We start from the raw sequence: 27184 nt of genomic DNA on the forward strand, positions 1-27184 counted from the left end.
TAATCATGTCAGTGATGAAAGGTTAGAAAGGAAAAGAACAAAGTTGTATGAAAGGATATGAAAGAGGCCTTCATCTGGCAAGGGCAAGGACCAGTTGGAGGCCCTAAGTACTGTCCTCAGAGGGAGGATGGAGTTAGCCAGGTAAAAGTGAAGGGTAGATGTTAGAGGTTGAGAGGACTGCATATGCTAAAGCTTTTGTTGGATTACTTATAGCTAAGAAGAAGGAAAGAGAGTGGAGGCATTAGGATTTCTTCAACACCATACTGAGCAGGTTACTGATGTTAGGGCACTATCTGATTACCTGAGGTTCAGGAGACTTTATTAATTCTTTAAGCCAATCTGTGTCAGGTATTGGGGATGCAGAGATGAATAACATATAATCATATGATCATCTGATCATATAATCATATGATGATCTGGGGGGGACTCAGAATAAAGAAATCTTCAAACAAAAAAAGGCACCCAATACAATATTTGCTATTCAAAGAAACTCAAGTATCTAGAAGATGCTAGCAGAAAATCAAAATGGAAACCATGAGTTCCTCAAGGAGTGCCAGGGAAAATTTCCTGAAAGGTGTTGTTGAGCTGAGTACTAAAGGATGAATAAGCTTCCTCCTATGGTCAGGAAGTGGTAAGGCCCTTCCAGGTAGAGGTCTATCAAATACAAAGGTGTGGACCCAGGAAAGAACACACCCAGTTAGGGAACTAAGCTCCCGACCACACTGATTCAAGGGGAAAGGGACTTTTAAGAAGAAATCACAGGTCAGATGAGACAGAGCCTAATCTGTCCTGCCTTGCAACTTTGATGTCACTTCTAGGGAAAAGGGAGCTAGTTAAAGTTTGTGTTTTCTAAACAACCCTGGAGGTTGTCTAGAGGTGCTCTGGAGGAGTATCTGGAAGGTGGCTGAGCTTGGAGAAAGGTGGGACAAATGCAATGTCCCTGGGAAATGAGGGTCCTCTCTGCTAGCCAGAGACTAGCATAGTGATTTTTAAAACAATTTGGAATTAAAAATAAATAGAAATTTTGTAATAGTGTAAGAAAGGAGAAACGACATAAATAAATTTTATAAATCTTTTATTTTTTCCCCAAAGTATAAAAGAAGTGCTACAAACAAGAGTAATTTTCACAGTGTAAGTGTGATGCATAGATAATTCTTTATCACAAAATGGTCAAAACCTTAACCTGTGTATGTTTTTTTGAAAACAAAATGTGAATCTATATTTAAATAGCTCAAATATCCTTTCAAACCTTTATGAGTACAAATCACTGTGAGGTCTGCTTTTATTCCTAAAAAAATCAAACAATGCATTTCTATAAAAGAGCTAGAAATAGGGAACTTGCCTATATCCTAGCTTCTTCATCTGTCCAAAACATATATTTAGGGACTAGAATTATAGTACTCCTAGTAAAATGGTAAATACACACCATGAAATCAAAGTTTAATGAGTAAGTCATGACATTATGCCATACTAAGAAGACATCAAATGTCTAAAATTATAGGAAAAGAACATACTTGTCCTTATGGAATTGAACATTTACAAATTCTAAATAAGGAAATACATTTTACACAGATAATTGCATGTTACACCAGCTTTTTAAGGCAATATAACTCAGCATCCCAGAGTCAAAAGCAAGGAAACTTAACATATTCCTCAAGAAACGATACCAAAATATTTCATGAGGCATGAAGATAACAATTCATCTCCACATCCAGCACTTTAATGAAATAACATTCACATATTAAACCCACAGCCTTCTCAGTAACACTGAAAGGGTTATATTCTAAAATACAGCAGTCACCTCGAAAGCTTAACAACCACTGGTTCTTGACTCACAATTTAGTCAATCGCCAAAGATTTCAATAGCACGACAGATAAAATAACAGCAAATAAATAGCAGGAAATACTATGTTAAATACTTCACGAGCTGAGCATTAAGCTTGAGGGACAAATGTAAGTGCATCCCCACCATCCTTCTCTCAAAGTGGGAGATTTATGAAGAAGCCTAACTCATTGGAGAAAATTAATCCATCCTTCTTGTCTTCACTGGGTTCCGAGACACTCAGAAAACTGCTCTGCTAAGGAACTGGACAACTTTTCCAATGCATGGTCCTTCCTCTTAATCAGTTTTTCTTCCACTGTTGAGAAAAGAGAAAAGTTTAACCAAGTTTCCACACTCCTGTCTGCTCCCACCTGTTTTCCAAATACAGAGCTTAGGATCAATGAAAAAAAAAAGGAAAGGGCGGACTCAAGGACTACACGGACAACTGAAAAATACATCTCAGTAATGAGCTCCGTGGAACCCATTAGGCAATTACATGTGAAATTGGTGATTAGAGTTTTCCCAGGACATTCCAGAACAACTTCCCCCCTTTCTCCTGAACGATCTTTTATTCTAAGCGTGACCTGGAATGTGGTCAGCAAATCCCATGCAGAGAGTAAGGACCTTGAGAAGCGGGAACTCTCCCAAGAGATGAAAAAGCGACTGGGTACCTGTCCAAAATTTTTTGGATGACTTTCTTCATCACCGGGCTCTCCGGGTCCAGACAGACTTCCTTCTTGTTCTTCAGGGTGGCTCTGCAGAAACGAAAAGAGGACGAGCGCGTGAGCCCCGGGGGCTGACGACTCAGGCTGAGGGACTCCCCTCTCGTCGAGGTCACGGCGGACACCGGGGCGCAGCGCGCGAGCACTTACACAACTTCCACCCTGGAGCACTGTGGGCCGGCGGCGATCACCTCCACCTTCGCGATCATTTTGGGCCGGATCCCCGGTGTGGTGGTGAGACACATGCAGCGCAGCTCCCTCACGATGGTTGAGACGGGACCGGCTGGGGCACAAAGAGAGACACCGTTATAGGGCAGGTTGGCGTGGAGCTCTTCCCCGGCAGCCCGCCCGGGACACCTCCCCACGCCGCAGCCTCGGCGGACGCGGGGCCCGGGTGCCTGCCGCGTGCCGTGCGCTCTCACCGCTGGCGAGGGGCCCCGGCGGCGTCAGCAGCAGCAGCAGGAGCAGCGCGCACAGCGAGCGGGAGAGGCCCGGGACGCGGGCGGCGCGGCTGGGCGTGAGGCTCATTGCGGCAAGGAGGGCGGTGAGGGGTGCGGGTTCTAGAGGCAGGCGAGGAGCCAGGAGTTGGAGCTCCAGTGCACTGTGGCTTACCCCCAAGTCCTTTGCATGCCTTTTATCTGCGCGGGCCCCTTCCCCCCAGGCAGGAAACTCAGCATTGGGATGCTTGGGAAACTCCCTGGATGAGGGGGGCGGCGGGGTGGGGGGGCGACGGGTGGAGGGGGCTGAGCAGAGGCTGTTGGGGAGGAGGGTGGCTAGGAGGAGCTGCCTCCTTCTCCACGGGTAGCGCGGTGGACCCTGTATGGTGCTGCTGCTCCGGGAGGTGGTGGGGAGCAATCCTGCAGGGCTTTCATCCCCCCAGGCCAGCCAGGGCTAGCGAAGGCCGGCTCCTCCCGGGGATAGAGCCCTCGTTCCCATCTAAGGAGGAAGACTGGAACCAAACCGGTAGGTTTGACTTTAGAAAAATTTCTAAACGACCTCCTAATGTATCATTTATAATCATCATCATCCTCTTCATCCTCACAATTCAGGAAGTGTAAGCTGTGATTAAAACTGCATGAAACAGGGGACGCCTGCATGGCTCAGTGGGTTAAAGCCTCTGCCTTCGGCTCAGGTCATGGTCTCAGGGTCCTGAGATTGAGCCCAGCATCGGGCTCTCTGCTCAGCAGGGAGCCTGTTTCCTCCTCTCTCTCTGCCTGCCTCTTTGCCTACTTGTGATCTCTGTCTGTCAAATAAATAAATAAAATCTTAAAAAAAAAACTGCATGAAACTGAAAGCCCTTCCTCTTCTGCTTGCAGGCAGGTCATTCTAGGTTTCTCAAATTTATTCATGATTCTTTGGACTTTGGCTAGTTTTAGAGGCCAAGACACTTTGATGAAAATCTCTCTCCTCCCACTTGAAGTCAGTGGCAGGAAGGGAGTCCAGCATCAATTCCACTAACTGGAAATGTCTCCTTGTTGTTTAGCAAGCATCTGCGTGTCAGGGTGGTCTTCCAAAATCAGCCTGCAGATTACCCTGGGAGACAATGCCTTGCTTTCCGCTGTTCAATACACTGGTGAACTGGAAGAGATAGGGTCTTTTGGGGGGGGGCGGTAAGTGATGGGGTGCAGTGAGTGCAGACTGAAACGGAGTCTGAGCTGAGCCTTTTCCAGCTGTGGCTCCAGACCCTAGCCAGGTATGTAACTGACCCAATTTGGACAGGCCATGGAAGGCTGATGAGTTTGAGGAGCAATTCTGAAAGGTTGGAAATTTGGTCTGGGGATTTGAGTCAATCTGGCAGCAAGACAACGCCAGTTCTGGTTTCTCTCATCTTTCAGGAGGGAAGAACCACAAGCTTCTGGAGTGATTTAGCTTCAGGATCAGTGGCTGCTTTAATCCACAGCCCTGCTTGAATTCACGTGAACTCAGAGCTGCCTCCTGAAGTTGAAGGGTGAGGACTACCTCACCCTCTCTCTTCTCTTTCTCTCAACTGTGGAAATAGAACACTGAAATTTGAACGGCAACTCTTTCCTATGTCTAACTCTATGGAAGGCAAGAGTACAATATTGGGATGACACATGGGCTTTCTTTCATGGAAATCTAGCTAAATCCTCTTCTGGATTGTTCTCAATACCTTGTCCTCACAGTAGGTCAGCAAAGCAATGGGTAAGCACAACAGCAACGGGAAGCCAGTCGTGGAAAGAAATTACTTTCCTTGTCCCTGAAGACCCTGGGGAATTTTTTTTTTTTTTTTTTGACTCCTCTACATATCTTCCTTGGAAGAACATCACCTCCATTGGTGAATAAGGAGGACATCTCATAACCCTTTTATTTTATTTTTAAAATTTTATTGTGTTATGTTAGTCACCATAAACTACATCATTAGTTTTTTTTTAAGAAGCTGTATTGCTTTTCTTTTCTTTCTTTCTTTTTTTTTTTAGACTTTATTTATTTATTTGACAGACAGCGATCTCAAGTAGGCAGAGAGGCAGGCAGAGAGAGAGAGAGAGAGAGGAGGAAGCAGGCTCCCTACCAAGCGGAGAGCCCAATGTGGGACTTGATCCCAGGACTCCAGGATCATGACCTGAGCCGAAGGCAGAGGCGTTAGCCCACTGAGCCACCCAGGTGCCCCCATCATTAGTTTTTGATGCTCCATCCATTTGATGCTTGGTGTTCCAAGATTAATTGTTTATGTACAACACCCAGTGTTCCATGAAATATGTGCCCTCCTTAATACCCAGCACCAGGCACACCCATCTCCCCACACCCTTCTCCTCTAAAACCCTCAGTTTGTTTCTTAGACTCCACAGTCTCCCATGGTTCATCTCATAAACCTTTTAGAACTTTTAGTCTGGGAGGATATTAAGAAATCAGCAAAGGCTGGGAGGTTTGGCCTCACTTTGTGGGAAGCTAAATGGTAAGTTCTCTATTCTGTACAGCTTCCTGATACCATCAGCATCATCCCTGACTCAGTTAATATAATCCTTCATCCTTCAAGGGAGTGGTAATCTGGGAAAACAGCCTGCCTGAAGATTTATTATATTGACTTTTTAGAGATTAGAATGTATCTAAAGACAAAAGGTAAACCTCACTGATGTGAATAAAACAAAACTTCAAAAATGTGACGAAAAATTTCGGGCAATTGAATTCAGGTTAATCACAGTGAATAAACCACAATATAATAAGACTTTGTAAAAAAGCTTAATGACATAGGTTATTTAGGGGTACGTGTATGTGTGTGTGTTTAGATTAGTTCCAAATAACACATTTAAATATAAACGAACATATGAGTTATTTGGGTGTAAATGATAAGATCAGAGAAGGGTCATGAGACATGATTTCCAGTTTCTCCTGACACTCTTCTAGAGATGTGCATGGTTCACCTGGTTTGCAATCTGAATCAACTTGCCATGCATTATTTATAGAATATAAGGCAAAAAAAAATTTTTTTTTTCTTCAGCTGGCGGGCAGGTAATAGAAAGTCCCCAGTAGTTGTAGGCTGTTCGGTTGCCCAACCTAACCAGGAAACAATGTGTAAGTTAGCCTGGGTTCTCACTGAATTCATTCTGGCTCGCTGCCCATGCCTAGCTCTTGTCTAGGCATCGCTGGTGTGGGCCTTTTGCAAAGACAGATAGGACTGTGGATGGTCCAAAGATTTCTTGCTGTTGAGAATGACAACACCAAGTACCATCGGAGACAGAGCTCTTTAAAAGCAGTTGTTTCTTTCTTGCCCTTTTAAAGGGGAGGCCATTTGCCTTACCTGCACTCTTTTTAGGTAGTGACAAAAGGTATTGCGTTATTTTGCCCTAAACTATAACAAAAACAATCCACAAAATGACATTGACAACCTGATAGCCTAAGAGACTGACTTGTTTGTCAGAAGCAGAGTCACATGTATACGTATATGGATGAGACAGAGTCATAATACCGCAGACTCGTGTAATAGGAATTAAAACATTCTTAATGGTTAGTGACTTCCAAACCACTTTCTTGCTCATTATGTTTTGAGACTCATAACAATACTTCAAGGCAGATAAGAAAAATTCTCCTATCCTCATTTTAGGAGCAGCTTCTCCTGTGGACAAGGGATGATACACAGGAAAAAAGAAGTTGAGAATTAAAGTGTTAGATGTTTCCAAAAGCCTGGGACTTCTCAGAAATAGAACCATCCATTTGATCCGAGCTAAGCAAAAAAAAAAAAAAAAAAAAAGAAGTTAAATAGTAATAATTTTTTTTAATCATAAAACTAAGGCCAGAGAGTTAAGAAGAAAAGCAATGACTAGCAGTGAAGCGCTAGAGAATCGGTCACAAGAATTTGTTTTTAATTGGGTAAAATCGGTACATAATTTGTATAAGTTCCAGATGTCCAGCATTTAGTTCATTGTAATTCAATACCTGTGCACTACACAATGATCACCACTAGAGGTCTAGATACCATCCATCACCCTTTAATTGACACCCTTCACCCATGTTGCTCACCCCCTCTCTTCCCCTCTGGTAATCACTAGTCTGTATTCTCTATCAATGAGTTTGTTTTTGTTTTCATTTTATTTGTTCATTTGTTTAGTTGTTTTTTTTTAGATTCTATACATAAGTGAAATCATATATTTGTTGTTATCTGGTTGACTTATTTTACTTAGCACAATCCTTTAAAGGTTCAAGTTTCATCTGTGTGATCACAAACAAGACTTCATTCTTTTTTAGGGCTGAGTAATATTCCCTCGTTATCCATTATTATTCCATATACATACACACACCCACATCTTCTTTATCAATTCATTCACTGATGGATGTTTAGACTGTTTCCATTTCCTGCTTATTGTAAATAATGAACCTAGGGGTGCATATGTGTCTTTGAATCAGTATTTTTTTTACTCTTCAGATAAATACCGAGAAATGAGATAGCTGGATCCTATAGTAGTTCTAGTCTTAATTTTTTAAGGAATTGTCATACTGTTTTCTGTAATGGCTGCATCATTTTACATTCCTACCAACAATGCATGGGTGTGCTCTATTCTCCACATCCTCTCTGATGCTAGTTATTCCTTGTCTTTTTGATAATAGCTACTTTAACAGGTGTGAGGTGATACCTAATTGTGGTTTTGATTTGTATTTCCCTGATGATGAGTGATGTTGAGCATCTTTTTATGCGTCTGTTGGCCATCTGTGTGTCTTCTTAGTTCAAAATCCCTTCCCATTTTTTCACTGAGTTATTTTTTTGTTTGTTTGTTTTTGAATTGTATGAGTTCTTTAGACATATTGGATATTAATCCCTTATTGGATATATGATTTGAAAAAGTCACCTCCCATCCAGTAGGTTGGTGATGGCTTCTTTTGCTGTGCAGAAACTTTTTAGTTTAACGTAACCCCATTTTTTTTTCTTTTCACAAAAAAATGTTAATATTTTTCAGATTACAAACCGTATTCTTCATAGTCACTAGCAAATACCCCATGGCTCTTCATATCTGGTTAACCACTTGTATTGCCCAACAAACATACTTTAAGCTGTTGAAATTCCCAGTCTATGTACTCCTGACCTTTGAGGCAAGGGTGATGTCAAACAGCAGAGAGATTTCCAGATTAACCAGCCTGAAATTGTCACCTGCTTTCCAAATTCCTCTCTTTCTCCAAGACCGGTGTGGGATCCTGTCTTGCCAGAGAAGGTTTATTCTGGCAAAGCCAATTATTATGTATTCTTTCTAACTTCAGTCTTTGAATATCTAATATACTTGATGTACTTGTCATAACTATCTCTTGAGACAGAGTTTACTTATTCCTTAATTTTGTTTTTGTCTCTCTCAAGTTAACTATAAACTCTTTAAAACGAAAGGAAGGAAATGTTGAATCACAATATTGTATACCTGAAACTAATATTGCATTGTATGTTAAGTAACTAGAAGTTAGATGCAAACTTAAAAAAATAGAAATAACATCAGTGGTAACGTCTTATATTTTTCACATTTCCAGGTTCAGTAACAGTCTATGAACATTGAATAACAGAAAATGATAACTTTTTATCTTGCAATGTTCTTTGAATTACAAGTGGACCTTAAAGTTGAAAGAAGAGAATAGGATGGTTTGCAGCCATTAATCATTTGCATGCTTCAGTTTTGAATTAGCCTTCCCTTGTGTTGAAATTTATTTCTCAGTTATTCTTAGGGACAGTTCAAATGATATTTTTAGTCTTTGGAATTTGAAAAACTCAGAAGAATGTTCAGAAACCTGCAGGATATTTGATAGTAAAAGAAAAAGATTATACAACTACAGTATCAGCCTAATTAAAAATTTTAAAAGATTTTATTTATTTATTTGTCAGAGAGAGAGAGAGAGCACAGGCAGGCAGGGTGGCAGGCAGAGACAGAGGGAGAACCAGGTTCCCTGCCAAACAAGGAGCCCGAAGTGGGATTCGATCTCAGGATGCTGGGATCATGATCCAAGTGGAAGTCAGCCACTTAACTAACTGAGCCACCCAGGCGTCCCCCAAATTAAAATTTTTCTGGGACTTAGATTTTGTTGGAGAGCAATGATAAGGAAAAATTCTGGTTAAGTCATACTGTGTTGAATGTTAACAGTGTGGGATTATTATTCTAAATTGATCTCTTCCAACAAATCAAAGAGGCCTTTAACTGTGTGATTAAGTATATGACCTAGACCTTTTAAATATTTTCTAAGTTTCTATTTATTTTTACATTATTTTTAAGAAATGCTTTATGATTACAGTAATGAAAGATGTAGACATATAATTGTCAGGTTAGGCACATAAAGAATATCAGTATAAGAATTTATTGACCAGTAAGAGTTTTGTTGTTGTTTTTTTTATATTTTATTTATTTGACAGAGAGAAATCACAACTAGGCAGAGAGGCAGGCGGAGAGAGAGGAGGAAGCAGGCTCCCCGCCGAGCAGAGAGCCCGATGCGGGGCTCGATCCCAGGACCCTGGGATCATGACCCGAGCCGAAGGCAGAGAGAGGCTTTAACCCACTGAGCCACCCAGACGTCCCTGACCAGTAAGAGTTTAAGTGGAGGGTAGAGTTACCTGCTTATATGCAAAAGAAAAGGAAAAAGCCAGCTCTTTATGGTTAGCTTTGCAATCCATGAAATCTGTCACCTTCCACATCGGATTGGCAGTCCAATGAAGAAACAATATTATTTAGGGAACAATTTTGCTTCAAAGTTGCCCCAGCTGTACTGTAAAATATCAGAAAGGTTTTCCCTTCTCTTCTCCATTCTCTCATTTTCCTTGCTGCCCATTTCAGATTAAATCTGCCTGAGGAAGGAGTAAATCAATTATCCTTAACTGAGTCCAAACTGAGCAAGACTCCAAGTAACCATAAATGTCCTTTATATTGCCACCTCCGGGGGGGGGGGGGCGGTTGGGGTAGCTGGTTACTTTTGTTCATCTGTGCAAAAGATGCAAAATGTTTTGTCGACAAGAAAAGACACAAAGGGGGCGCCTGGGTGGCTCAGTGGGTTAAAGCCTCTGCCTTTGGCTCAGGTCATGGTCCCAGGGTCCTGGGATCGAGCCCCGCATAGGGCTCTCTGCCTAGCGGGGAGCCTGCTTCCCTTCCTCTCCCTCTGCCTGCCTCTCTGCCTACTTGTGATCTCTGTCTGTCAGATAAATAAATAAAATCTTAAAAAAAAAAAAGAAAAGACACAAAGATGAGGATTAAATTTTGAATGTTTCCCAAAGACCTGGGCTTCTCAGAAATAGGAAGTATTCATCATATTCTTCAGAAATTTGGTCTGGACTCAGCAAAACAACAATAAAAATCTTCTTAGGGGTTAGCTATTTTAAATAAGTTTTTTGAGGAGTCATTTATCTGATAGTGCAGAGGTCCTTTATGAAAATTAGACTTCTAATGCTGTGCTTGATAATTATCATTTGCTATACTGGTTTTTGACTACCATTACCTTCATAACTTTTTAGTTTAGGAGAATATCCACTTCTTCACGAGCTCACACTCTCTTTCATTCTCATTTAATATATATTAGAACCTCATCGATTGCTACTGTAATAAGAATAATTGTGATGTATTTGTATGTTTGTGGTTTATATACTTTATAGCTAATCAAAACTCTCTGTTAGCCTTCCTTATCATCACTTGAACAAATAGCGGACTCATCATTTGACAAGTATCTAAGATGATGTTCATGTACTTAAAAGTCAAATACACACACACACACACACACACACACACCACCACCACCACCACCACCGCCACCATAAACAACAAAAATGCAGTGGTCCAAATATTTGTGCTCCCCTCCCCCAAACTCATACGTTGAAATCCTTATACCTAGTATGATTGTATTAGGAGGCCAGGCCTTTAAGAAGAAATTAAATCATGAGGGCAGATCCCTCATGAGTGCAATTAGTGTCCTTATAAAAGAGTCCTCGCTGAGGTCCCACACCCCTTCCTACAAGTGAAGACACAACAAGAAGGTGCCATCTATGAAGCAGGAAATAGGTCCTCACCAGACACTGAACCTGCCAACACCTTGTACTTGAACTTCGCAGTGTCAAGAACTGTGAGCAAGAAATTTCTGTTGTTTATAAGATCAAGAGAAAAATAAGAATAGAACATATCTTATAGTTGATTTCTTGCCACCGATTTTTTTCATAAATCTGATAATGAAATCTCAGGAATAACTTCTTTTATGCATTTTTGAAACATTCCCATAAGAGGGGGTGGGGGGATGGGCAAAATAGGTGAAGGAAGTGGGAGGCACAGACTTCCAGTGATGGCATGAATAAGTGACAGGAATGAAAGGTCTAATTGCATAGGGAGTATAGGCAATGATATTATGATAGCATTGTATGGTGACAGATGGCAACTACGCTCGTGGTGAGCATAGCCTAATATATACGGTTGTCAAATCAATATGTTATATACTGGAAAGTAATGTAACATTGTGTGTCAATTATACTTCAACTTAAAAACATTTCATTAATTTAAAAAATTGCAAAACACACACACACACACACACATACACACAACCCTGATCTCCTGGGCCACAGTTAATGCAAACATTTTTTTAAGAATTGAGAAATTGGGGATGCCTGGGTGGCTCAGTTGGTTAAGCGACTGCCTTTGGCTCAGGTCATGATCCCAGCATCCTGGGATCGAGTCCCACATCGGGCTCCTTGCTCCCCTCTGCCTCTGCCTGCCTCTCTGCCTACTTGTGATCTCTCTCTCTCTCTCTGTCTCTCTCTCTCTCTGACAAATAAATAAATAAAATCTTTAAAAAAAAAAGAATTGAGAAATTGATCCCACTGACTTAAAAGGTGTTGCAATACCAAAGCAAAAATCACAAAATCCTAGAAATTCTGGCTAAAACTGGGCTATGAGTATCATCCTAACCAGTTGGCATCTTAAAGCATGGCTTCCCCTGGGGAGTAAATGGACAAAACCACTTGAGTTAAATGTTTGAATCATTTTGGTTTTCAAAAAATTCAGCATTAGTAAATCAGACTGCAAATCATTTTCTTTGGAACAGAATGTCCCTTGGAAACAGCTTTTATTTTTCCCTAATTTAAACTTGAAAACCAGACTTGTGAATGTTATGACCAAGGATTTTGTCATAGAAAAGAGAAAAATATCAAAAAAAAAAAAAGAGAGAAAAGAGAAAAAAAGTAGTCGATACTGTAGTAGAAAAAGACCAAAGCTGGTCCCTCTCATAATATGATTATGTATAAATTAGTTTGTTTGTAATAAATGAAAGTTATGAAAGTTTTATATGAAGTGTTTCTAATTAGCTATCTATGAATGTTTGAAAATAAAATCATAATGTAAATTTAGGCAGTAAAATTGGTGAAGGAAAAAATTAGTAAGCTGAACTTTATGAATATTAAAATTTTCTGTCCTGCCAAAGACACTACCAAGAGAATGAAAAGACTAGGATTAAATATTTATAAAAGATACATCTGATAAAGGACTGTTATCCAAAATATACAAAAAATGCTTAATATTCAACTCAATATGATTTAAAAATCACACAAAGACCTTGACACCTCACTAAAAATACACGTATACAGATGGCAAATAAACATATGAAAACATGGCTCATACCATACGTCAACAAGGAAATGCAAATTTAAAAAATTGAAATATCACTGTAGACATATTAGAATGAACAAAATCTAGCATATTGATAACACCAATTGCTGGTGTGAATGTGGATTAACGAAAACTTCCATACACTGCTGCTGGGAATGCTAAATGTCAGTTTCTTATAAAACTAAACTTTCAGCCCAGCAGTCATATCCCTTGGAAATTACCCAAAGGAGTTGAAAACTATGTTGGCACATAAATCTGTAAATGGGTGTTTAAAGCAGCTTTATGGATAATTGCCAAAACTTGGAAGCAAGGAAGATGCCCTTCATAGGTTAACAGATAAATGAACTGTGGAACATCCAGACAATGGAATATTCTTCAGTGCTGAAAAAAAGCACACAGGAAGCTAAACGCATAGTTAACCCAATCTGAAAAGCCATATGATTCCAATTATATGGCATTCTAGAAAAAAATCAAAACTACAGAGACAATAAAAAGATGAGTGGTTGCTCGGGTTTAAGAGCTAGGGAGAAGGAGCACAGAAGACATTTATAGTAGTAATTATTCCATGTGATATTGTAATGGTTGATACCTGCCGTTATACGTTTGTCCAAACCCATAGAATGCACCACACCAAGAGTGAACACCGATGTAAACCTTGGACTCTGGATGATAATGATGTGTCCGGGTAGGTTCAGCAACTGTAACAAATGCACTGTTCTGATGCGGGATGTTGATAACGGAGGAGGCTATGCATATGTGAGGGCAGGGGATACATAGGAAATCTCTGTACCCTTTCAGTTTTGCTGTGAGCCTAAAACTGCTCTAAAAGTAAAGCCAATTTTAACATTTTAAAAATTAATTTCTAAGACGAAAAAAAGATGTTTTTTCAGCCATCCATCCATCATTGCCTTATTTGGATTCTATTTCTATGCCACTAACCGTTTGTGTAATCTTAAACAATTTAACACTTCCTTAAGTGAAAGTACCAATACCTTTTTTTTCTTCATAAAAATATCAAGAGGAACAATAGTTACGAAGACTTTAAAAAACATTTTTATTTTTATGTTTTTAATTGAGATAATATTTGCACACTGCAATGCATACATCTTAAGTGTGTAGGTCAATGAATTTTGAAAAAAGTGAACAATTAACCAAGATATAGAACATTTTCATCCTCCCAGAAGATCTGTGCTTATTTATTCCCTCTATTTATTATTTATTCTATTTATGTATTCTATTTATTCTATTTATCTATTTATTCAATCTTATTTATCTCAATCTTTTCCCAGAGAAAACCGCTATTCTGATTGGTAGTTTTGTCTATACTGGAACTTCATTTAAGGAGAATTATCCAATATGTACTCTTTTGTGTTTGCTTTCTTTTGCTAAACTTAGCATCTGTGACATTTACCCATGTTGCTGTGACTATCAGTACCACACTCCTTTTTATTTTTTTCAGTACAATATTCCTTGAATAATTGACATGAAGTATTCGATTGTACAAAGATGCCAAAATTTGTTTATCCATTCATTTGTGGATCGACATTTGGATCTTTTCCAGTGTTTGGTTAAATTTGACCATTATGAATGAAGCAGCTAAAAACATTATAAAATTTTTTTGTGCAAAAATACTTTTGTGGGATGAATACAGGGGATTTTGTGGGATGAATATATCCCAAAATACTTTTATGGAATGCATACAAAATGCATACTTTTGTGGAATGAAGATAACCACCAATGCATTCACTTTCTTATTGAAATGTGGTCTCTCTCTGAATCTCAGCTGCTCCTGTGACTGGGTTTGATCCATATTATTTGCCAGAAATGATCCTGTGTAACTTCTGAATGTGTATCCACTGCTTCCACCTCTATGCTTGGAACCCTGCTTCTGGGAACCCAACAGCTGTGCTGTGAGAATCCTAAGCTCCATGCAGAGACCATGTGAAGGAGACCCCAGGCACACTAGCAGATTGCCTCACCCGAGCTGCCAGCTAAGAGTAGGCACCCACTGACTATCACATGAGTGATCATCCTGCACCTGCCAGCCCAGTCAGGTTTCTGAGGACTGCAATCTAGCCTCCCAGAGCCAGAGGACCACCCAAATGATCTCAGTCAACCCAGATAATCCTGAGACAATAAACAGTTACTGTTTGAGGTCACTAAGTTTTGGAATAAATTTTTTTATTTTTACACAGAAATAGGTAAATAAAATAGATATTTTCATTTCTCTTGGATAAGTATGTAAGCCTGGAGTTGCTTAAGCCATGAGGTATGTCTATATTGAACTTTATAGGAAACTTCCAAATGATTGTACTTCCACGAGCAAAGTAAGTGCTCTCGTTATTCCAGTCCTTCATCACCCATCTTTTCAAAATTTTAGCTTCAATTAGGCACTTAATAGTAAAAATTCATGCTTTAGAGTTGAAGGTCTATTTCTGGACTCTCTATTCTGTTCCATTGATATATGTGTGTGTTTTTGTGCCAGCACCATATTGTCTTGATGATGACAGCTTTGTAACAGAGATTGAAGTCTGGAATGCCACCAACTTTGGTTATCTTTTTCAACATTTCAACATTCCTCTGGCTATTTGAGGTCTTTTCTGGTTCCCTGTAAATTTTAGGATTATTTGTTCCAGTTCTTTGAAAAAAAAATGATGGTATTTTGATAGGGATTGCATTAAACATGTAGATTGCTTTAGGTAGCATAGACATTTTCACAGTATTTGTTCTTCCAATCCACGAGCATGGAATGTTTTTCCATTTCTGTCTTCCTCAATTTCTTTCATGAGTTCTTTATAGTTTTCTGAGTACAGATTCTTTATCTCTTTGGTTAGGTTTTTTCCCTGGGTGTCTTATGGTTTTGGGTGCAATTGTAAATGGGATTGACTCCTTAATTTCTCTTTCTTCTGTCTTGTTGTTAGTGTATAGAAATGCAATTGATATCTGTGCATTGATTTTATATCCTGACATTTTACTGAATTCCTGTACAAGTTCTAGCAGATTTGGAGTGGTGTGTTTTGGGTTTTCCACATAAAGTATCATATCATCTGCAAAGAGTGAGAGTTTGACTTCTTCTTTGCTGATTTGGATGCCTTTTATTTCATTTTGTTGTCTGATTGCTGAGGCTAGGACTTCTAGTAGTATGTTGAATAGCAGTGGTGATAATGGACATCCCTGCCATGTTCCTGACCTTAGGGATAAAGCTCTCAGGTTTTCTCCATTGAGAAAGATATTTGCTGTGAGTTTTTCATAGATGGCTTTGATGATATTGAGGCATGTACCCTCTGTGCCTATGTTGTGAAGAGTTTTGATCAAGAAAGGATGCTGTACTTTGTCAAATGCTTTTTGAGCATCTATTGAGTATCATACAGTTCTTATTCTTTCTTTTATTAATGTGTTGTATCACATTGATTGATTTGCGGATGTTGAACCAAACTTGCAGCCCAGGAATAAATCCCACTTGGTCATGGTGGATAATCCTTTTAATGTACTGTTCGATCCTACTGGCTAGTATTTTGGTGAGAATTTTCTCATCTGTGTTCATCAAGGATATTGGTCTGTAATTCTCTTTTTTTGATGGGGTCTTTGTATGGTTTGGGGATCAAGGTAATGCTGGCCTCATAAAATGAGTTTGGAAGTTTTCCTTCCATTTCTATTTTTTTTGAACAGTTGCAGGAGAATAGGAATTATTTCTTCTTTAAATGTTTAGTAGAATTTCCCTGGGAAGACTTCTGGTCCTGGGCTCTTGTTTGTTGGGAGATTTTTGATGACTGCTTCAATTTCCTTACGGGTTATGGGTCTGTTCAGGTTTTCTATTTCTTCCTGGTTCAGTTGTGGTAGTTCATATGTCTCTAGGTATGCATCCATTTCTTCTAGATTACAAACTTGCTGGCATAGAGTTGCTCATAATATGTTCTTATAATTGTTTGTATTTCTTTGGTGTTGGTTGTTATCTCTCCTCTTTCATTCATGATTTTATTAATTTTGGTCCTCTCTCTTTTCTTTCCAATTCATTAATTCTCTTTTCTTTCCAATTCATTAATTCTTATACTCATTTCTATTCATTGAAAAATCTCCATTGAGCTAGGAGCACTAGAAGCTAAATATACAATGATGAACAGGGTGGTCAACTTATAATCTAATGAAGAAGTCAAAATAAAAAAGGGAAGGAAATAAGATAGAGGTTGCAACATTCAATAGATGCTATGAAGGAAGCAGAGTAATTTCATAGCATGGTAAAAGGAAATATGGGCTGGAATTACATTCAAATAATGTGCTTACATTCAAATAATGGCCACTGAAGAGATGGCATTTTAAACCAGAAGTATACATATGACAGAGCCCTGCAAACAACTTAGGGAAGATGGCTTCAAGCAGAAAGAACAGTAAGGCAGAGGTAGAAAGGATCTTGGGTCAGTGTGTGTGTGTGTGTGTGTGTGTGTGTGTGTGTGTTGAACATCATAAATCTCTTTTTTTAAGATTTTATTTAAATTCAAGTTAGTTAATATATAGTGTATCATTAGTTTCCGGGGAAGAATTTAGTGACTCATCAGTTGTGTATAACACCAGTGATCACTACATCAAATGCCCTCCTTAATGCTCATCACCCAGTTACCCTCTCCCCCACCCAACTCTCTTCCATCAGACAGAGAAGGAGGTAAAACATGAGAGACTCTTAACTATAGGGAACAAACTAAGAGTTGCTGAGGAGCTTTGTTTTAATAACTAAAAGAAGGCTGACGATGGCTAGAACTTGGTTAGAAAGAGGAAGAGTAGTGTGAGTGAAGTCAGATAGATAAATAAGCTGAATCATACAAAAATGTCTAGGCCAAGGAACAGAATTCATACTTTATTTTACCTCTGGTATAAAGCCTTTAAAAAACTTTATGTTGCAAGAAGATATGAGTTGTTTTATGTTTTAGAAAACATCTAACTTCTGCGTGAAACAGTAGTGTAAAATTTGGACACAGAAACCTAAGTTAGAAGTCAACTCTAACAATTTAGGTGAACTTTAGGCAAACTATATCATTCATGGGCCTGCCACATATTTTTGTAACTGAAATTGTATTGAAATACATCCATCAGGGATTTGTAGGCACATTGCCTATGACTGGTTTTATGCTATAATGACAGTATTAAATAATTCTGACACAGATCATAGAGTCTGCAAAGCAAAAATATTTACCATCTAGTCCTTTAGAGAAGTCTGCCATCCTCTTGTCTAGATGAGAGATATGACATGGATGGAGTGGATATTAAATGGAGATTTAGAGATGCTGGAAGATTATGAATACACTTTGTAGATGCAACCTTTTCCCCATGCTGATGGGTTGGATGCAGGCAAAGAAAATTCAAGAATTACTCCTAGTTGTTTGAAGGAAACAATAGAGTGTATGGTAGTACTCTTTACTGAGAAGCAACAGACTGGAGAAGGAACATGTTTAGATGGTTGTGGAATTAAGAATTCTCTTTAAGACAGAGTTTGAAATGCCTGTGACATATCTAAGTGGAAGTATCAAGGAGGAAGTTGGAGTGTGAAACTCAGAAAAGTGGTCTGTGTTGGAGCTCTTGTGTAAGTGACATCAGCAAGAAGAATAACTTATGGAACCTACCTAGCAAGAGAGCTAGAAAGAAGTCACGTTCTAGAAAAGCGACTTGCGTACTTTAATATTTAGTGGTCTGCTGCATGAGAGTATTTGTTCTCATGTTTGAGTCACTTCCTTTTTTCTGCATTTCTGATCCTTGCTTATCTCCGGGACTTGGCTCAGTACTTTATATTGATTTTCTATCATTCCTAGAACAGGCCTGCCCAACAAATGCTATTCTGCTATTACCCTTTGTACATATAAGGAAAACACAGTTCCAGAGAGTTTCACTGTCTTATTACGTATTTTGTAAATAGTAGTATTGGATTCCAAGGCCCATGCTCTTTCACTTTGCCACAGCTTTCTAGAGAAAGTCTTTATGCCATATTTGGTGGGATGTGGCTGGAGAGTGCTATCTGCTAGCACTTCTTCTTGCTGTTCACCCTGTAGGGAGTGCAGTCTGCTTCACGTCATATATAAAAAATCTTCACAAAACTGGCTCTTTTCAGAGACCTATTCAAAGAGACTTCATGTTGACTCTCCTGTGATTCCAATATTCTGCCAGGGCAATGATCATTTGCAGATAGCAAATAACAATTTAAGGAAAAAAAAGCATTAAAAAGATACTGATAGGTTCACACACTTTCCAGCAAGGCTGAAGAACCAGTCTCAAAATATACACATCAAGAAAAATGTCCAAAACCACATAGCAGAAGCAGGCTGGTGCAGACACCACAAGCTTCTGCCAATGGTCAAGGACACCACAGTTTGCATTAATCCTACACACTTGTAATACTGGGCAGTGGATGCTTTCGTGAGAACTGCTGCAGCTCAAACAAGATGTGGCCGCCCTCACTGCCACTGCCCATTGCTGGAGTTACCCTACCTCCTCTAGATGAGTCTCACCACAGATATTTTCTTCAGCATGCTGAAACCTCTCAGGGGCTTCTGATAACACATCCTGAGACATCTATTTAAATGCAAGAGAAAACTCACTGAGGAGACAAAGGAGGATTTTTCCTATTTTTCGTCATCTGCTGGTACCCAGCATTTTAATTACAAACACTAATTTTGTAGCAAGCCAAAAAAATTCATGTTTCTTGGCATGGGGGACAGCTTTTTGGCCATCCTTAGGTAGAAAATTAATAGTATCATACTCAACAGATATTCATATGCTTTTTTCAGAATTATTTTTCAATTGGTAAGGTATTTGGATGGTGGGATCCTATACTAACCTCTGGCCAATTGTTAGCCAACAACTTTATACAACAGATGTCTCTAGGTCACTAATCTTAAATAAAGCAATTATCCAATGTTCATTCTAATATTTTCACAATCATTTAATATTTTGATGTCATTTGTCTTGTAAATAGCCAGGATTCATTTCTTGTAGAGACAGTACAGTAACACTAGCCATGAATTTTCCTGTGATATATTCTAGTATTCACAGACCATTTAGCTTTCATCAGTTAAAAGCTATTTGGACTCAGTTGGTAAGGTCTTCTAAAAAGGATCCTCAAAGTAGGTGAGGTAACTGATTTTTACCAGACTACTCTTGTGATAATGTACTGGGACCTTAGAGAGTATAAAAATAATCCTGTCAATGTCACTATTACTATAGTTCATGTTGGATTCCCATATGATATAGCATTCATATGATCCATTCCTATATTGTTCTAATATCATAATTTTAAAATTGAAGTGTGATTAACATATAGTTAGTTATATTAATTATATGAATTTTGGGTATACAGTATAATGATTTAACAATTCTATACATTACTTTGTGCTCATCTAGGTAAGTATATTCTTAATCCCTTTAAAAAACATGGAATAGTTCATAAATTTCATGTCATCCTTGCACAGGGGCCATAAATCTTCTCTGTATTATTCCAAATTTAGTATATGTGCTGCTGAAGTGAGCCCTACAATCCTGCAATTTAATCAAAGAATTTTAGTCTTTCTGTAATGCACCCTAGATTGGAAAAGCACCTGTTCTCAAACAACAAAGACCCATTAATTAATTTATCAATGCATTTATTTCACAGATATTATTGATCACCAACTGTATAATGGGCAAGGCATTAGTATGAACATTGGGGTACAGATGGCCCTTCTTTTCACTACATATGTATCTTTGGGGTAATAGGAAGGGCAGATAGTAATCAGAAACATTAGTAATAGGAAGGGCAGATAGTAATCAGAAAAAAGTCTTAGAAATTTTCCTTTCTTCTGCCCTGTTTACTCTCTAAATGATAGAGGCTTATCAGTTAGAGAATAGAGTTTAGTACTTCAGAGTCTAGTTTGTCATTAACAGACTAAATTTCTATATTATTTTTATCCCCATTTTGGCCCTCTTCTGGTTTGGAGAGGCCTTTTCGTAGTTCCAAGCAGTACTCCTTTGGTGGGTAAATAAATTGCCTCATGGTGGTAGCAGAGATACAAGTATGCCACTGGGACCTTGGTTTTTCAAGGACTGAGGATATGTAAACTCTACTTAGGGAAGGAACCCTGGCTAGCCACAAAACCCAAATGTGGGTGTAATGTGGAAGGCATGATTTCAACATGCTGTCCTGAACACATCAGTGCTTATAGGTATGAGCTGAGTTTCCAGGAATGTTTTTGTAATCTTCTCCTTTTGTCCCCATTTTAAGCCTTGAATACCACTTTCCTATCTTGATTCTCCCAAATTTTAGTTACAGCCACCAAAAATTAGGGTGATGGGGGTGGTCACTCAGCATTTTCAGCTCACCTATACCTACACAGAAGACTTACTTAGTTTCAGCTAGCATCTGTTCTCCTATTTTCTAAGTGAACCTAATCTTCTAGAATTTGTTCCACTAATCCTCTCTCCATTGTCTTCAGAAATAGCTTTTCAGCATCAGCACATAAGAGATTTCTGTTTTCTTCTGTCCTTTGGTGGATTTAACATACTTATCTCTTTTCCATTCATTTCATTTCCTTTCCCTTCCCTTTCCTTTTCTCTCTTCCCCATATTACAAATATCTCTCCAATAGTCTTTAATAGTAAGGCCACAGTCTCAGAGATATTCATAGTCTTTGGTCATTGAACAACTTCCAGAGGAGAACATTGTCAACAGATTTTCATCAGTCTCTTTCTCTTTTAGCTGATTATTTAGCTATATTTCCCTAGGATTGGACCCATCCAATCACTGGTCCTGAACTATAGCCCAAACTTCAGAGAAGTCTGCCTGAACAGACACTTATCCAATGAAGACATACAAATGGCTAACAGACACATGAAAAAATGTTCATCATCACTAGTTATCAGGGAGATTCAAATTAAAACCCCATTGAGAGACCACCTTACACCAGTTAGAATGGCCAAAATTAGCAAGAAAGTAAACAACATGTGTTAGAGAGGATGTGGAGAAAGGGGAACCTTCTTACACTGTTGGTGGGAATGCAAGTTGGTGCAGCCACTTTGGAAAACAGTGTGAGATTCCTTAAGAAATTAAAAATAGAGCTTCCCTATGACCCTGCCATTGCACTACTGGGTATTTACCCCAAAGATACATATGTAGTGAAAAGAAGGGCCATCTGTACCCCAATGTTCATAGCAGCAAGGGTCATAGTCACCAAACTGTGGAAAGAACCAAGATGCCCTTCAACGGATGAATGGATAAGGAAGATGTGGTCCATATACACTATGGAGTATTATACTTCCATCAGAAAGGATGAATACCCAACTTTGTAGCAACATGGATGGGACTGGAGGAGATTATGCTGAGTGAAATAAGTCAAGCAGAGAGAGTCAGTTATCATATGGTTTCACTTATTTGTGGAGCATAACAAATAACATGGAGGACATGGGGAGATGGAGAGGAGAAGGGAGTCAGGGGAAATTGGAGGCGGAGACAAACCATGAGGGACTGTGTACTCTGAGAAATAAACTGAGGGTTTGGGAAGGGCAGGGGGTGGGAGGGTGGGTGAGCCTTGTGGTGGGTCTTAGAGAGGGCACGTATTGCATGGAGCACTGGGTGTGGCACATAAACTATGAATTCTGGAACATGGAAAAGAAATTTAAAAAATAAATAAAATTTTTTTAAAAACTGGGGCTTCTATGTACTGAAAAATTCCCTTTTTAATTTTTTTTTTAAACTTTGGTAACCCTAAGTTCTGATTCAGAGATTAGTTCCTGAAGGTTCCTCTTCCTTTGCCACCTTGGACAGTTCCCACAAACCCGAGGTGTCCCTGTCTTTCAGATGCTATGTATTCATCTAAAGGCTCTGATACAGGAAGAGAAGTGGTTTAACAACTGTTCCATCATCTCTAGGTGGTCTTGTGGAGACCAGCAGACATAGAGAGGTCCAATATGAACTCTTTAGTTTGTTTAGTTCACATAACTCTTTAGTTCGCAATTTGGCAGCCATGGGGAGATTGTCCCATGAATTCTATCTAGGTATAGTGATTTCTGAGATGGGGAAATGTATGATTCCTCTCTCCTTCTCTATGCCTGAGGCATCACAGATGCCTAAAACACACCATGTCTAAGGCCCTAAAGGTAAATGCCAAGGCTATCATAGGTTAGATGGGCTTTTAGCATGTGAGATGTTGTTAAGTTATGATGTCTATTATTCTCTAGAAATGACTCATAAATTTACATTTCCACTTACCCCAAACCATTTTCAGATGTTAGTATCCAGGCAGGTAAGAAGCCGTCTCAGTTATCAAGACTGAGAATAGCACCGACCAGAGATAATCTGCCCTAGTCACGTGTTTTGTGCTTGCCTTCTGTGTTGTCTTTCTCTCACCTCTTTGTACCTCAGTGACTAGGCCAACACTCTACCTTATATGAGGAGTTAAAGAGAATCAGAGACTTTTCCTCCTAATTTATCAACAGGGCAGCCTTGTTCATTTCTTTCTTTGTCCTCTTCTTATCACAGAAAGAGTTGCCAGGGGAATTGCTCCACTCAGCTGTCAGCCTGGACCACAACTCATCCTGCTAAGCCCTAGTTGGTTGACTGATGGCTGTTTTGCCTATGCCACAGTTGACCACCAAAACAGGGACTTGCATTGTTCTTCTTTCTGTATGGATGGACACACTTAGGGGGAGCCTTTTCAATTCTACTTAACATCCATCTTCAGAGCAGATAACTTTCCTCCGAGTGCCACAGCAGATGTGATTTAAACCTCAAATTTTACACTAAAACATTTGTTTCATGTTCAACATTGAGACGACTTTGCTTCAATGTTTTACTTAAGACTTATTTGCTACTGGTCAACTCATCAAACATTGAGCATATGGAAAACCCCTGATACTTCATGACAGAGGTAAGAATGAGCTGTCTGTTGGTTTAGGAGTATGATATGTTGGAGTGCCAACTAGGAGATTCCCAATAAAAACAATATTAATGCCCAAGTGTGCATCTCTGTTTCTGAGATAGTCATCTCTGAGAGAGGTTTCACCAATCTGGTTGCCTTCATCATGTTGATACTTGTGATGCAAATCTTAGTATTTAATGTTTTGGCAAATACCAAAATTGTGAATTGGCTCCAAATTGATTTGAGCATGCTTATGAATCATAGAAATCTCAAATGGTGTGATTGGATATGAGCTCATATTTGGATTTACGAACATATTAAAGGTGTACATATTGGATAAATGAGTAAAAGATAGAAATGACAAAGTAAATATAATAAAACATATCTTTAGAGTTTTTTTATTTCTTTATTATTGTGATTGAATACAGAAATATAATTCTGTATTTACATAATGCTATAATACATCTATCATTTCTCCAAATACAGGGATTATAAAGAGATCTCTCACTTGGACTTTTCTTCATCATTTGATGGCCATGTTCACTAAAGCTGGAGTTAGTGGCCTCTGGCAATGGTTGCTGACGTTGAATAAATTAGGCTTAACTATCCTTATGCTGCTAGGACACACGATACTGGTTAATAGCTGAAAAAAATAACAGGATATGGTGTTACATGACGCACTAAATCCTCTGCTGAATCAGACTTTTTGTTTTTCTCAACTATCTTCCTCTTTCATCTGACAGTTGATCTAATTATGCCTCACTTCTATTCATGAAAACTAAAGGTCTAACTAGGTCAACCCTAGAAATACTGTGACTGTTGTCATTCCTGTTGCCCTTTACTTCTTACTCTAAACAAGCATTTTAACAGGTAAGAAATGCTTTACTTATCTAAATATTTGCTACAGAGTAAGCCCAGTGTCTTGGCTCTTGATATCCTTTTATATTTTTTTCTCTTTCTTTCTTTATTTCACCACTAGCCAGCCCCACTCTATCATGTAATAATAAACAATAGCTAATATTTGATGATAACTACTTTGTGCAAAGTACATTTTATGAATTATCTTAATTTAGTCCTGCCAACAACACTCTTTAAACCCATTTTTAAGTTTTTTTAATTTATTTTTTAAATTTCTTTTCACTGTTCCAGAATTCATTGTTTATGCACCACACCCAGTGCTCCATGCAATACGTGTCCTCCATAATACACACCACCAGCCTCACGCAACCTCCCCGCCCCTCCAAAACCCTCAGTAAGTTCCTCAGAGGCTGCAGTCTTTCATGGTTCGTCTTTTAGCCCATTTTTAGATAGGCATATAGAGGTTTAGGAAGGTTGAGTGACTTGGCTAAAGTCACAGGGGAATGTGGTGTAACCGGAGTTCCAAATCAGGCCTTGTGACAGCAAAGCCCATTCAAGTAACTGACGCCTGATAGTCTTCCTTGCCTCTCCCAAGGTCCACGTTGCATATGCACAGCTTTACCTGCTGAGGATGGGATTTGACTTTTTTCTTTTCTTTTTTTTTTTTAAGATTTTATTTATTTATTTGACAGAGAGAGATCACAAGTAGGCAGAGAGGCAGGAAGAGAGAGAGGAGGAAGCAGGCTCCCCAGTGAGCAGAGAGCCCGATGTGGGGCTCGATCCCAGGATCCTGGGATCATGACCTAAACCAAAGGCAGAGGCTTTAACCCACTGAGCCACCCAGGTGCCCCGGATTTGACTTTTTTCAATGATAGGGCAGTTGTGTCAAAGTATTTGCACTTTCCTTGCTCTTGCCACTTGCCACCATCCCCATCCATTTGTCCATATCTGTCTCATAATCTTTTCTCTATGACATTTATTCATTTGTCAACTATTTATTGAGCTTCTATTAAGTACCAGGCAATGCTCTCAGCACTGAAGTTATAACAATAAACCAATTAATGTTTCCCTCTCAAGGAACAGGCATTCTATTGGAAGTGATAATTGATGAATTAAGGAAAAAAGGTGTGTGTGTGTGTGTGTATTATAAAGTGTGTTCTGAGGAAGACCCTAATGCAATGATATTTGAGCAAAAGCCTGAAATAAGTGGACAAAGTTAAAGGATTTAGGAAAAAAAGTATTCCAGGCAGAGAGACTAGCAGGTGCCAAGGTCCCAATGTAGGAGTTTGCTTTGTATATTTAAAAAAAAAACAAGTGTATCTGAGCATTATTAGTAAGAAGTAGTTAGAGGTGGTAAGATTACAGGATTTGTGACGTGTAGGGTATAAAGAGAACTTCAAATTTTCTCTGAGAGGATGAAGAATCCATTTGGAGGATTTTGGACAGAAGAGTGAAATAACCTCTCTCATTTTTCGAAAGTATACCATGAGCAATGTGAAAAATAGGACACAGGGAAGTGAAAAAAGATGGGAAGGGATCAGTGTGAAATCTTTTACAGTAATTCAGTTGCAAGGTGATGATGCCTTCAGTTATAGTGGAATCCTTAGAGCTGGTGAGAAGTTTTTGGGTTAGGGGTGTCTGAAAGGTAGAGCAAATGGGACTTGGGGATGAATTGGATTCAAGGCATGATATGCATGATGTATTAAGAATGGCTCTGAGATTAGCCTGAGCAAAGTGGAAACATGAAGTTTCCATCAGTGAGATAGGGAAACTCCAGATTAGATGGGGAATTGTTTGAGATTTAAAATTTTATTTGGGTCATTTAATGTTAGAAATTCTTATTAGTTCATTCAAGTGAAAGTTTAAAGTATTACACAGCTGGATATAGGAGTGTGTGGTTGATTATATAAAGTTGGGAGTGATTATCATATGGATGGTGTTTACAATCGGAGAATAGATTAAGCCATCTGTCTGTCCACCTCATCAGGCACCATCCACCTCCTTGCTCTCTGCATTGCAGACACTGACCTTACTTCAAGCCCCAGTACACGTCTATTTCCTCTTGTCCCCAGGTTTTGCATTTGCTCCATCTTCTGATGATTTTATCCTCCCTTCTTTCACATAATCAACTCTTACTCATCCTTTGACTTTGGCTCAATCATCACTTCTTTAGGGAAGGCTTCTCTGGCTTTTCTGACTAAGCCAAAGTCCCTAACCCCTTGGTACTAGGTTATGAAATAAGTTTAGGAAGTTATGATTAGCACTTTTTTAAAAAAGGAAATAAGGCAGAATGGAACAGAAAATTGTTGGAGTGGGTTGCACATTATAAAGATAAGCATTATCTTGGGGCATGTGAGTGGCTCAATGGGTTAAAGCCTCTGCCTTCAGCTTAGGTCATGGTCTGGGGGTCCAGGGATGGAGCTCCCTGTCAGGTTCTTTACTCAGCAGGGAGCCTGCTTTCCCCCCTCTCTCTCTTCCTGCGTCTCTGTCTACTTGTGATCTCTCTCTCTGTGTCAAATAAATAAATAAGATCTTTAAAAAAAAGATAATCAGGGCACCTGGGTGACTCAGTGGGTTAAAGCCTCTGCCTTTGGCTCAGGTCATGATCTCAGGGTCCTGGGTTTGAGCCCCGCATCAGGCTCTCTGCTCAGCATGGAGCCTGCTTCCTCCTCTCTCTCTTCCTGCCTCTCTGCCTACTTGTGATCTTCATCTGTCAAATGAATAAATAAAATCTTTAAAAAATAAATAAATAAATAAAAATTTAAAAAAGATAATCATTATCTTATAAACTTTTGTTTCCATGTGTATTAATAGGTTAATGTATTCTCTTTGTAATACTTTTACAGTTACAATTATT

General features: G+C 39.1%; 1 protein-coding gene and 1 non-coding gene across 2 annotated transcripts; both read right to left on the reverse strand.

Annotated features, from left to right (window-relative positions):
• Positions 1 to 1067: 1067 nt before the first annotated feature.
• On the reverse strand, positions 1068 to 3168 carry LOC123936946 (C-X-C motif chemokine 6-like). The gene is made up of 4 exons (XM_045997441.1): positions 2967 to 3168; positions 2695 to 2827; positions 2494 to 2577; positions 1068 to 2138 (listed from the first exon to the last, which is right to left on the reverse strand). Exons 1-4 carry the CDS (start codon positions 3070 to 3072, stop codon positions 2120 to 2122), a joined length of 342 nt encoding a protein of 113 aa, XP_045853397.1. The 5' UTR covers positions 3073 to 3168; the 3' UTR covers positions 1068 to 2119.
• Positions 3169 to 20006: 16838 nt separating this feature from the next.
• LOC123937777 lies at positions 20007 to 20110 on the reverse strand. The gene has a single exon (XR_006817572.1). It is a non-coding gene; the product is annotated as a U6 spliceosomal RNA (small nuclear RNA).
• Between the last annotated feature and the right edge of the window lie 7074 nt (positions 20111 to 27184).

The sequence above is a fragment of the Meles meles genome, chromosome 2, assembly GCF_922984935.1.
Source record: "Meles meles chromosome 2, mMelMel3.1 paternal haplotype, whole genome shotgun sequence".
Taxonomy (NCBI): Eukaryota; Metazoa; Chordata; class Mammalia; order Carnivora; family Mustelidae; genus Meles; species Meles meles.